The following is a 12,971-nucleotide window of genomic DNA, read 5'->3' on the forward strand; positions in this document are numbered from 1 at the left end:
AGTGCCCTCAGCCGCTCCTCGTATGTCTTCCCCTCTAGGCCTTTCACCATCTTCCTCACCCTCCTCTGTACACTCTCCAACAGTTTTACATCCTTTTTGTACTGTGGTGCCCAGCACTGCACACAGTACTCGAGGTGAGGCCGCACCAGCGCAGAGCGGGACAATCACTTCCCTCAACTGACTAGCGATGCCGTGCTTGATGCACCCCAGGATACGGTTGGCCCTCCTGGCTGCCAGGGCACACTGCTGGCTCATATTCAACTTGCTGTCAACCACAACCCCCAGATCCCTCTCTGCAGGGCTGCTCTCCAGCATCTCGTCACCCAGTCCGTAAGCATAGCCAGGGTTGCCTCGTCCCAGGTGCAGGACCCGGCACTTGCTTTTGTTAAACCTCATGTGGCTGGTGATCGCCCAGCTCTCCAATCTGTCCAGATCTCTCTGCAAGGCCTTTCCACCCTCAGCAGAGTCTACAACTCCTCCAAGTTTGGTGTCATCAGCAAATTTGCTCAAAACACCTTCTAGTCCTACATCCAAATAATTTATAAAAACATTGAAGAGAACCGGCCCTAAAATGGAGCCTTGAGAACCCCACTAGTGACCATCCGCCCAGCCTGATGTGGACCCATTTAGAACAACCCTTTGAGCCCTGCCCGTCAGCCAACTGCTCACCCATCGGATGATGGTTTTGTTTAGCTGTATGCTGGACATTTTGTCCAGTAGGATCCTATGGGAAACCATGTCAAAAGGCTTTGCTGAAGTCCAAAAGTTCACATCAGCTGGTTTCCCTTGATCGACTAGATGGGTGATCTTATCATAAAAGGAAATCAAATTTGTTAGGTGGACGTACCCCTCATGAACCCATGTTGGCTGGGACCAGTGACTGCATTTTCCCCCAGGTGTGCTTCGATAACTTCAAGGATCAAACAAAATGTCTGGGTGTGGATTATACTTTCAGAGATCTCTTAGCAGGAAAATCTGCAGGGGATGGACACACAAGGGCCACCTTTACAGGTGGAGACGGCTGAGCATATTGCCAACAGTGGTACCAGGGGGATGGTCTAGCAGTTCACCGATCTACTGGCGTGGTTCAGCCTTGTTTCTGTCCCATTGAGCCAGCTGGGACAGTCTTTGCATCTTATTTTGTACTGGCTGGCAAGTCAGTGGCAGGCATGCCACAGGACAGCTGTGAGCCCAAACCCTCAGCATGCAGGAGTACCCTTGGGCGTTAAGAACAGCACTGAGCATCTGGATGAAAGCAGTAACATCTGCCAAGATCGCAGCAAGATCCAAAAGCCAACATCTGTCTGCAGTCTCAGTCATGTCATGTTATCTATAATTTCATGCCTGAGATCCAAGAAATAGGATTCTGACTGTAGCAGATGGGGGTCATGCTATTTGTAGTTTGCAGCCAGTAAGATATTCAGAGCCTGTAATGGTTTGATAATTGAAGGAGATAGAACAGCCACAGCCCTCTGCTTGTGCTCAGTGTTCACCATAAAAAAAAAGCAGTAACAGCCAGTTCTGAGTGATTTTTAGTTCTTCCTATTCCACACTTAGTATTAATAATGGTGTGAGTGTGCAAATTCGGTAGCTTGGTGGCACGTATGTGTGTTTTAAAATGGGCTTGTTGAAAATGATCTCTGCTGTAATGTCATGTCCAAGTAAACACATGGAGCCTCTAGCTAGCTGTGGACTATGTTGTACGTGTTTTCCAGTATGTGTATATATATCTTTGTATATATATATATAAACCTGTGCATTGGAGAGGGGCAATATGGGATCACATATGAAAAAATAATAATAATGTAGAGACCATAAAGATATAGTAAGGTTGTATCCAGTTGTTTTGCTTCATCCATTTCTGAAGAGGCCAAGTTCATGCAGGAGAACAGGTAGGGGGCAAGGATCATAGTGAGTGGTGCAGGTGGTTTCCACTCAGCCTGCAGTGAGCGCTGCCCTTCCTACAGAGGATGCAGGAGGCCAGGTAGCAGACTTGCTCTCATGTCCTCTGCAGCAGGTGGAAGAAGTGGCAGACTGTGGAAGGGGAGGCATATGCTTTAATTCCTTGAAAGATTCAGCAGCAGGGGCTCTTCTCTGACATGCATCAGAAACCCTTAAAAATAAACAGAAAATTATCTACAATAGGAATTCTCAGACTTGCATGTGGTTGATCGCATCTTTAATACACAGCAGACTGACCTTCCCCGCATTTGCATTTACATGGGCCACTTGAATTTTTACAAATGAAAATTGTGAAATGGCCGAAACACGCTCAGCTCAGTAACCTCGGTTATTTCTAATTGTGTTGCTGGTAGCAACACAATTTGTTCTACATGCAGCACGTATACATGCACACACGGTGCTCTTTCTGTTATAATGGTGGACCCTGCCAGCTTGGATGGATCCTTCTCTGTTTCCAGCTGCTTTCATACGTACCTCAGGTCCTTTGTAATGGAACACCTGCGTAGCTTTCAGAAAGCTAGAGGTAGAGTCTGCACTGTATAAGCAGCCAGTTCTCTGCAGACCTCAAGCATTTTTATTCACAAGCCACTAATCTGAAAACTAGTGTTTTAGAAAACTTGCTGGTAGCTTTCTGGAAGGTGCTCAAAAAAAATAAAAATTGTAAAGGACCTTGCTGGTTTGTGATACTGTCACCTTACAGTTTGTCTGGTGGTAAGTAACAATCAGTATTACGTCTGCAAAATCATGTTACACAAATTTCTCATAAAAGAGCTTATTTTACCTAAAAAGAGTGTGCTTGAGACTAAACATCAATTTCGGTGTTTCCAAAGATAGGAATGAAAACACTACTTTTAGATTCCCTAATCCATTTTTCTTTGGCAATCTAAGCTAAGAAGGGTGCCAAAATAAATGGCAGATTTATAAGCCTGTGAATTTATTAACTGCACTTGCAAAGAAGTTTTGCAGGATTAGAAAACATTTGTTATCTGATAAGAGATAAACTGTTGCTTCTAGCTGAAATCAATAGAAATTTTGCCATATCAGGCATAGTTTTGCTCGTCAGAGCAGTCTGATTTAGCACATGGAGTGAGCAAACTATTCAAGGAATAGCTGCACAGTGACTATTATTATTACTGTGAAGAAGCTGTCTCTGGAATATCCCTGGTATTTGGTGTGAAAAATTGTAAGGGAATACTTTGTTATGAAGAAATCCCAGGTTTGCTCAGACCTCTTTCTGCAGTGTTGCAGACTTCACCAGTACCAGCAATTCATCGGTTTAAATCTTTGCTTCTTTTTCTTTCAGGGCCCTCCTGGTCCAAAAGGCGAGAAGGTGAGTTGATGTATGGGTGACACTTCCAAGGTGAATGGAAAGCCGTCGCAGCATGAACTAAAGACACAGTTTGTATTGACGCAGTGTAATGTTAGATTATGTACGAGAGCTGGGTAGCACACAGATGCTGTGTTAAACCTATCATCTCATCTTTCCACTTTGCAGGGAGATCAAGGTGATCAGGGCCCTCGGGTAAGCATCTTAAAAAAAATGTTACACTTCCCCTTCGCTGAGTAGGCAATTAGTCCTTAGTGCAAAACTAAATTAAATACACTGTCTGAGCTAATTATGCTTATTAGCTGCATTTACCCTGCATGTTGAAGTCAGTGTCTGCAGGACAGTAATACTGAACGTGACCAGATAGTGTCTGAGAAGACTTAAGTAACAATAGTAAGTAATGCTTCAAAATATAAAATTTCCCTTGTGGGTGGAAGCAGGTTTCAGTGATTTTGCTCTGCTATATAAAAGTTGGCTTTCCTAACCAAACCTTTCAGTTTCCCCAGCAATGTTTTCACGCCTTGCATGGGCTCCCACAATGCAGAGGGCCAGTGGATTTATAATAAATGTAGTTCTAGATTTCACGTAAAATATACCTATTATTTAGTAAAATGTAAACAAATACTTATGCATGTACTAGCTCTTTTTCGTGACATGTATGTATTTAAATTTTTTAATAATAACAATATTATGACTTCTTAAACATGTCCAGACAGACAGAACATGGTTTAGATGTGGAAACATAAAGGTTGTTTTAATTTTTAAATATCATGTTCATTTTAATAGAGAAATAAAGAGGAATACAGGGGTGAATATGGCTGTGCCAGTTCATTGTTCTTTACATCTGTGCTTCATTAAAAGAAGTTTGGTTACATCGTTTTAATGATACAGTGACTTTCTTCTTTACTTGCATATTTGGTGCATATTTCCATTGATTTTTTTTCCTGTCAAATAAGCAGAATATTTTGAATTTGTGATGTTATTTATTTTATTATTTCTTCTTACTTTACTTTTTTTTTTTTCCCTAGTCAGTAAAATTATCTAAAGTCACCACATAGTTATCTATTGGAATTTGGTGTTGGTGCTATCAGCATCATATTACCTGCAGGGTTCAATTACTGTTGTGTCCTGCTTTACCAAGACACATTCCATGTATTGGAGGGCAGTAGAGTCCTCTCTGGACTGTACAGATCATGGTTATGGTTACTTTGAGGTGCTGTTAAATCAAGTGCTGCTAAGAACCAAAAAATACCCAACCTAAGGAATTTACATTTAAGGACATTATGAAGTTATTTGTGCAGTAGGGGCTGCCAATTGAGGCTCTCTGAATACAGGAGAGGAGCTGAATGAGGTCAGCAGAAGAGAGGAAGAACTGGTGAACAGCACGTTTTTGAAATACATGCTTAGGTATTTTTCCCAGTCTTGCTGGTTTTCCCTCTTTTTCTGAAGTGGGCTTGAGTGTGTTCTACAGTAGCATCTTTTTTTTTTTATTCTTCTTTTTTATTCTCTCTCCCCCCCGCCCCCCCTTGTGTATTTCATGAGCAGTAAGTACTACGATGCCTCTGACCACTTTGTGTTTCATAGTACAGCAGTTCTCTCTTCTGATGACTGTTTTCAGGGTGAATCTGCTCACCTTGATGTGCCAGGGGATTTGGAATGTAATTAATGGAAATTATGTGTGCCAGCCAGTCATGCACCAAATGAAACCAAACCCATTTAAACCTGGTTGGTTACCTTTACATATAGTTTTCCACCTATGTCAAATAAATGTTTTTGGAGGTGGTACCATACCCTGAAGTGTGGTACCTGTAGATGACTCTGGAATTAAGTCAGCATTTGGATGCGACAAGTTTACAAACAGATTGGATAAAATGTCTGAAAGTGATGGACATTTTAAAGCTAATTCAACTTTTAGAGATATGGAACTTGAAGTTTGTGATATTTTTACGTATTGTTTGAGACTAGCACTTAGTTTAATAAAGATTTTATTGTTCCAAGTTATTTTTATGATTTGGAAATTTTAAAATGATCCTTTATTCTTTTTGAAAGCTGCTTTCTTTTCTCCTGTTATTTTCAGAGAGTAAAAGAAAACCATTTAGTAAAAGAAATCCACATAAAATGTGGAGACTCTCCAGGTCAAGGTGGGACCTTAAGCTCTTAAAATCCTGCTGAAATTAAAAGAAAAAACATTTAAGAAAAAAAAAATAATTTATTTCTGTCCCTGTATATACCATTTCAGATTTTCTTTCTGTGTCTTTAAATGTTGAGAGATTCTTCTTTCTGAAATCTCAAAACTTCTTATTTTATGATCCCTGGAGATGATGAGTATATACTGAACTTATCTGAGATTCAGGTTTACTTGAAAATATCTTCAATAAATTAAAGTAGTAGAAAATTGACTCTCCAAACACTGCCCAGAAACTTATATTTTTAGAATAACAGGTCTGAATACTTTGTCTTTTTTTTGAAGAAGAAGAATCTGCAATGTATTCTTAGGTATTCAGAAGTAATTTGTTGACCAGTCTCCTTCATTTTATAGAGTTGGAGTAAGGACTCTGGTTCATAATGCCATGTGGCCTAATCCACTTATGTCCATTTGTAAGCAAAAGCAACATTCCAGTTGTGTGGAAGATGTAGAAGTTCATGTTCTCAGAGTGAGCTTGAACAGCAGATTAATTTGTGCTTTGATCTCGTGAGACCACAAATAAAGTAGTGGTGGTGAGTGCGTTCAGCAGTCCTAATCTTATTTGAAGAAATGCCTTTTTTATTTTTTATCTTTAGATATTTTTATATCAGATATCTTCTCACTACTTCAGCGTACTGGTAGACTGAACATTTAGGTCAAATGCAGAACTAGCTTTCCTCAGTACCAGTTAAGATACACAAATGTTAGTAAGTCTTTTAAATGCTTTTCTTTTTGCAGAGGACGTGGCTTTGTGACATGTCCATGCAGATTTGCATTACTGTACTGAGCCATGGCAAAATAAAAAATGATGGTTCTTAGCCTTTGGGCTCTTAGAATAAATGCTGATGGATGTCAGTCCATTTCTTCATTCTAGTTGCTCAGCTGCTCTATCCCAGCTTTAAAAAGCCTTTGAAGGTTTCATAATGGAAGGACTGCAGAGTATATGTGTTCTGAGTAGAGATTGTACCCTGATTAATGGAAATAGATGTTCAGAGGTGAATATTTGGGAGTAAAGCAACTTGTACTGTGTCTTAAGTGGTCTGTTGTTGTCCTTCTGTAAATGATATAATAAATATCTTCTGTCCTTTACTTCACGTGCATGAGAGATCGGGTCTAGAAATCATGGGCTAGCAGCTGGCTTTAAATTGGTTTTGGTCTAGGTACAGTGAGAAGCTCCACAGAAGCCATATTGAAGTATTTTCATGAAATTACTTTCTCCTTTTGGTATGTTTAAGTAAATTTTCCTCGCTGCTGGCTTTGCACAAAATTGATAACATCTCTCAAACTTCTTCAGCAGAAGAGATTAAGTCCTAGAAAAGAAAGGTATTCAGAAGTTTATTTTATTGTGTTAACCTTTATTGACTTGAAGATGAAACAGGTTCTTTATCTACTGTTAAACCAGTTGGGCTCAGGTAGTGATATAATGTTCTTTTCTATTTAACCCTTTCCTCTTCCCTGTTTACTTTTAATATATTTACTCTTTATTTGCTGCCCACTAAAGAGAAATCACTGCTTTGCAACATAAATTTTGCAGGTTCTACTCTTCTGTGTTGGAAAACTATTTAAAATTTGTCTAATATAGACAGACTTAGGCCTGAAAGCAGACTATTTACTGAAATAAATACAAGTATATGTGTATATATAATATAAGTACAGGCTACATTTTTAAATTTAAGTATTATTTCACTTGTTACATTATGGACACCACATTTATAAGCTGTCCCATATTAAAGGGAAATTGAAGATATATAAGAAATACATTTTGACCTGATCTTTTCTTTAAAAAAAAAAAAATTAATTAGGCTTGTTTTTAATGTGTGTGTATATTATCCTTAGTTAATATGTTTTTAAGAATATATAGACAATATTTTGGGCCTTTTTCTGCTCCTACTGACAAAATGGGGAAAACCTTTTTTAACGTCATTAAAATTAGTTCTTCATTCATAAATCAGAAAATACTAGTTACAGAGTCATAAATAAACCATGTTCATTTATTCTTCACCTTCTTTTAAAGCTATCTTATTTTGTCTTATTTTTCATTTGAGAGTTGGCACATCTTTTTTTAGAAGGGAACAGGTCTGCTTCACAAAACAGTAGAACGTAAATTAATCTGACTTACTGGGAGTCTTGCTTTTGATGAGGGTAATTTTTGAGGCATTGCTAACTGTAGCAAATGCAGGTAAATCAGTGTTATAAATAGGAAGCTTTGCTCAAATCAAACCATACATGCAGCTGATTTGTATCCTCATCTTGTCAAAGCAAATGTATAGTATTATAGTCTGAGTTTTATTTTAATTTAATATAATTTTGCATAACTTAAGCCTATTCTGTCAGTGTCTTGGTGATGTTTGATTATATCCTACCGAATGTTCCTCATAGTTTTTTCCATAAATACTGCTCATTAATTTTATCTGCCTTAATAGAAGGACTGCTCAGCTTTCTTTAGCATAAATTAGTGTTGTCCCCAGCTGTTTTTCTTTCCTGATTAAATATTCTTTGGTTTCCTTTATATGAATATGCTGTCAAAAGCTGCAGCAAATGTGAAGATATAGTGATGGTGCTCCCTAAGCAATATTCCTACGTGTGTATAAAAGAATGTTTTCTGTTTTGCTATGTGTTATTTAAAACATAATTCACACAGTACTGCTTTCAAATCATGCTTTACTAATATGACTACCCATGTAGTTATTTTTTTATTGCCTGATGTGTATAAGCAAATTATATTCCCAGTTCTAAACTATATCTAACCACTGTTTTGAACTATACTCCTAATGTGCCACAATAAGAACGCTGAAAAAACTTACGTGATTTCTTCTGTTAACATGAGTTTCACTGAAGGAGCCTCATTGAGGAAATTTGCCTGTAAGCAGTTAATTCTGAGGCTTTGTTTACTTATCTGTTAAAAGGCAATAGGGGTATTTACCTGGTCCATTCTTGGGAGAAATTACCTGTTCTAATTCACCAGTTTTAGGTGGTCGTGGCTGCACTGTTTTCCATTAAGCTGAAGGGCAGGGTAACAAATTGGAGTGAAGTTAGGAAAGAACTGAGATTGCACTGGCTGCCCACATTGCCTGGAGCACTGGGACACTCAGACTTGAGATGCCATTCAGAGGAGAATTCTCTTGGCAGTGGATGACGCTCCAGGGCCCAGCTATGCCTTTGATGTCCTGCTCATGAGGTACCGCTGGGGAATGCAGAACAGCTGTGACACTAGAGAGTGCCACATACCTGCTCCCAAGATGAGGATGTTGTCATTCCCATCTTAAGAGCTAGGCAGTGCGTGTCTTCACTCACCACCCGTCAGTTTGCATCTTGCCCCTTTTTAGTAATGCCAGAGGAATGGTGAGGAAGGAAGTCTCTGTACATCCTGTTCCTTTTTCTACAGCCCTGTCCCGTGACAGAAAACATTATGTAGGCGTTTCATCTCAGACAGCAGCTGTCCTGTAAAATACTGCAGTACTGAACACTTGAGTTAGAGCAATTTGATCAAAAACAGCTCTTCAAATTTACTTCATCCAGTCCTAACAAATATCAGAGAAGTGTTTCGAACCACTTACCTGCTTCACTTAACTGCGGTGGGTATCGAATTTAAAAAGTAACATGATAAGACATGACAGAAGTTTATTGCTGTGAGGACCAACTTGGTTTTGGGGCAGACCAACCCATCTTAGATTGAATAGGATGTTTCCCACCAGTTTCAGTGAGAGCAGGTATGACTTCAGAAAGGATACCTTCTGTAGGTCAGATTGTGGTCACTCATCAGAACTTGTAACTGAGTTGTGTGGAGAAGTTATTTGCCTCACTGAAAATTCATCTAATACTAGAACTAAAATAGATAAGTGCTGGCTTTTCCCAGTTTTGTTCATTTGGAGTGCAGTGTCAGGCAGAGTTTACAGTGAAAGTACAGAGGTCACTATGGAAAATAACACTTTTTTTTATAATGAGCCATTTCTAGTCAGAGACAGCTTGTGCTGGTTCTTAAACATTGCATTTTTATTATTTTAATACAAAATCTGAATTGTTACACAATATATTCAAATTATAACTCCTTGCTGAGCGATTGCCTAAGTGAAAAAAATTCCTGGATCCTTGTCTTGTTGTGGTGCGCTGCTTTAGTTAGCAGCATTACTGATGGAGAAAGCAGCAGTTATGATAAAAGGGATTATATAAAAGAGGTCCCGCTGAGAGTCCATGGCACTGTACAGAGTGATACCAAACACTGTGTTCCCCAGGGCAGGTACAATAATTAGCTGCAGGACTGGCACTCAGTCTGAGGGATTAATTAGAACTGGAGGTGGTGTTGGGGGAGGGAAAGCAGCCATAAAGAGTGTCAGGATCACTCTGGCCTGAAGCCTGTGTGATTTGATGTGAAATAGCAGCAGCTGGCTGTAACCTTAGGAAGTGCAAGTGAACAGCAGGTGGTAATTCCTGTCTCATTTACCATGTCTTCACAGGAACATGTAAGCTTGTGCAGTTTGGGTTTATTGGCAGGTCAGAAGGAAAATCCTAAGGAGGACTGTGACATTTACTGCACTAAGCAAATGCAGTAGTCAAAAGGGTGTGTATGCAGTGCAGTATAAAACCACTAATGTAATGTTTGTTGTTATACCTGCCATTCAACAAGGTTATGATAACCTTGTAGTCTTGGCCTTGCGTAGACCAGTGCGTAAAACTGAGTGTACTATGAAATATCTAGGACCGCTAGTGGGAATGGCATCTTTGGAGACTGAGATGGATGTCAGAGGAGAATTATTTCATCTGAGTAGGAAATCAGAGGCAATGATGTGAGGTTCTGCCATCCTTCAGTTTTCTCTGTGACCGTTGTGTGGGAATGAGTAGGCTTTACCTGTGTTTCCAGGCAGGTAAGCAGGACAGTGTATAATATGGTCACAGGCCTGTTAGCTTCCACCTAGCATCATTTTTTGCTTGGAGTTTGGGCAAAAATTACAGCGGGATGTGCAACAAATGTGTTAATGTAGAAATTGTAACCAGCTAGTGTTTCAGGGTAAGCCTGAGTTGCTGTCAGCAGTAGAATTTAGTGGGCCAGTGGTCTCTGTTGATCATTGTAGTGTTTTGTACTCTGTGAGGGCCTCCCAGGGTGTAGAACAAGTGCCCTTCCTATGTGCAGTTGAAGAATCAAACCAAATAAAGAGAAAATTGAGTAACTTTGAATCCATCGTTGAGAACAACTTTAGATAGAGAAAAAATAAAACAGATCTAGGGGATATTTGAGGCTATATTTATAGCAGAGTGACAGGAAAGGAAGAGAACTCATGTTGTGGGAAGGATAGATCTCTTTATGCCTTTTTTGAAGCTCATTGTTTGCCAACATTATCCTTCATGGATGCCAGAAGATGCAGTGCCTTCTAAAGCCTCCCACGCATGCAAAAACTATGCACTTGTTATAATTTCTTTGCTGGGTTCTACTTAATACTCCTGTATTTCTGGCCTTCTCCTGAAGCGCATGTTGCTTATGGGGAGACAATCTAGGTCCAAGGCAGCACTGCGTTTTTCTGACCATTAGAGAGAGATCAGACCTAATGCATTCAGCTCCAGGCCCCCCAGCAAAAAAAGGACATGGAAGTATTAGGATGAGTCCGGAGTAGGGCAAGGATGATGATCAGAGGGCTGGAGCACCTCTCCTGTGAAGACAGGCTGAGGGAGTTGGGGTTGTTCAGCCTGGAGAAGAGAAGGCCCTGGGCAGACCTTACAGCGGCCTTCCAGTACCTAAAGGCGGCCTACTAGAAAGCTGGGGAGGGACTCTTGTCAGGGAGTGGAGTGATAGGATAATGGCTTTAAAATACAGGAGGGTAGTTTTAGATGAGATATAAGGAGGAAATTCTTCACTGTGAGGGCGGTGAGACACTGGAACAGGTTGCCCAGAGAAGTTCTGGGTGCCCCATCCCTGGGGGTGTTCAAGGCCAGGCTGGATGGGATTTTGGGTAACATGGTCTGGTATGTGGTGTCCCTGCCCATGGCACGGGGTTGGAACTAGATGATTTTTAAGGTCCCTTCCAACCCAAACCATTCTATAATTCTATGAAATTGTCTGCTTTGGGCAAAAGAAAGATGGCTTTTTCCCACTTGAGAACATGTTGGAAAAGGTTGTTGCTGAAGGGGGGAGGGGGTTCTCTTTCTCATAAAGTAAGCAGAAACCTTAAGTGCTGATAACTACTCTTGAACTTGCCTATGTAGTATTAGGAAGCATTGAGAATGGACTGTGAAGTGCTCTATGGAAGTGTTCCTGTGTGGAGCTACGCAAAACTTTCAAAGCTCTTTCTTTTATTCTCAACAAGATTTTTACAATCAAAACAGTATTTTCAGAGTATCTCCTTTCTTAATTATTTTCTCTCTCCTTTGTATTCAACATGAAATAAATCAAATGTAATAATGAGATTTAGTTTCCCCTTTTTTTCTCCAAAATGTCAAACTGAAATTATGCTACATATAGTGGTAACTATGAAAATAACCATGTAGTAATCCTAAAGGCTAATGAATAAAAATGAACTGGTTAAAAGATTTTCTGGTAATCCCCTTTTTAATAAATGAGATTTAAAATTTATTGCATGCTGCTTAATTTTTAGATCTTTTGTAGGTTTCTTGTTTGTACTCATTTCCATTACATGGGTATAGTAGTTTTATCTAGAAGAGGAACGAACCATGTGCACAGCAGAACTAATGAGTCACAGATGTAAAGATTCTGGCACATTACCATCTAATAATTTCTTAAATTTATATTCCATAATAAGATAAATGCATCTTTGATACATCTGTTTTCTAAATGATGTATCATTCCAGTCTTAGCAGTGTTTCGGGAATGAGTCTCTTAAAATGTTTGGTGGCTTAGCCTTTTTTGGTTTTGTTTTCTTTTTATTTGTTTCTAAAGAGGAGATTTCAGGTCACCAACCAATGCAGTTAGCCACACCCCGTTCCAAAGTGGGAAGGCTGGTAAAACTGCCTCCGACTTGATGGGATCCACTTGCAGGGTCTCAGCTTCCTCTTATCTCACAGCATATCAAGAGCAAAGTTGCTCAATGCATCTCAAAGGCACTAGTGAAGGACATGTTGTACGCATCAGAATATAACTCTGCCTTTTTTTTTTTTTTCCTTTGGAAAGACCAGTATGGTCTTTGTGAACCAGAGGATCTTTGTTGTCATTGCAGGTGGAGATGCACAGACCAAATACTTGTAATGATGACTCTGCTGCAGCTATCAGGCTGCTCTTGCCTGTTGGTGCTTTCCACAAGGCCAGCTGGGCTGCAGGGGGCTCGTGCACCATGGCTGCCCCATGGCTCTGTGGGCTGCATCATCAGGGCTTTCATGCAGGACTTCTTGGTAGCCGCCTTGTCTGGTGGCCAGAGCCAGGTGCAGCCTTTCCTTTCATAGGTGCCAAACTGCCACCCTGCAGGTCTTGCAGGGCGCTGTGCCACCAGCTCCTTCTCACAGAGGTGGCACGTATGCATGCGTGCACACAGGGAGCTTAGAGGTACAAGACCA

At 40.1% G+C, this 12,971-nt stretch overlaps 1 protein-coding gene across 10 annotated transcripts in view; it reads left to right on the forward strand.

Moving 5' to 3' along the window:
- The window catches only part of COL25A1 (collagen type XXV alpha 1 chain), a 304,900-nt gene that overhangs the window by 198,617 nt on the left and 93,312 nt on the right, over positions 1-12,971 (forward strand). For 8 of the 10 annotated variants that reach the window (XM_083833712.1, XM_083833714.1, XM_083833711.1 and 5 more), the window contains 2 exons: positions 3,266-3,292; positions 3,458-3,484. In XM_083833712.1, the coding sequence (XP_083689838.1) occupies positions 3,266-3,292; positions 3,458-3,484 (54 nt within the window). The remainder of the gene's footprint in view (positions 1-3,265; positions 3,293-3,457; positions 3,485-12,971) is intronic. The other 2 variants (XM_083833718.1, XM_083833716.1) reach the window with 1 other exon arrangement.

This window comes from Anser anser (genome assembly GCF_964211835.1).
Source record: "Anser anser genome assembly, chromosome: 4".
Classification (NCBI taxonomy): Eukaryota; Metazoa; Chordata; class Aves; order Anseriformes; family Anatidae; genus Anser; species Anser anser.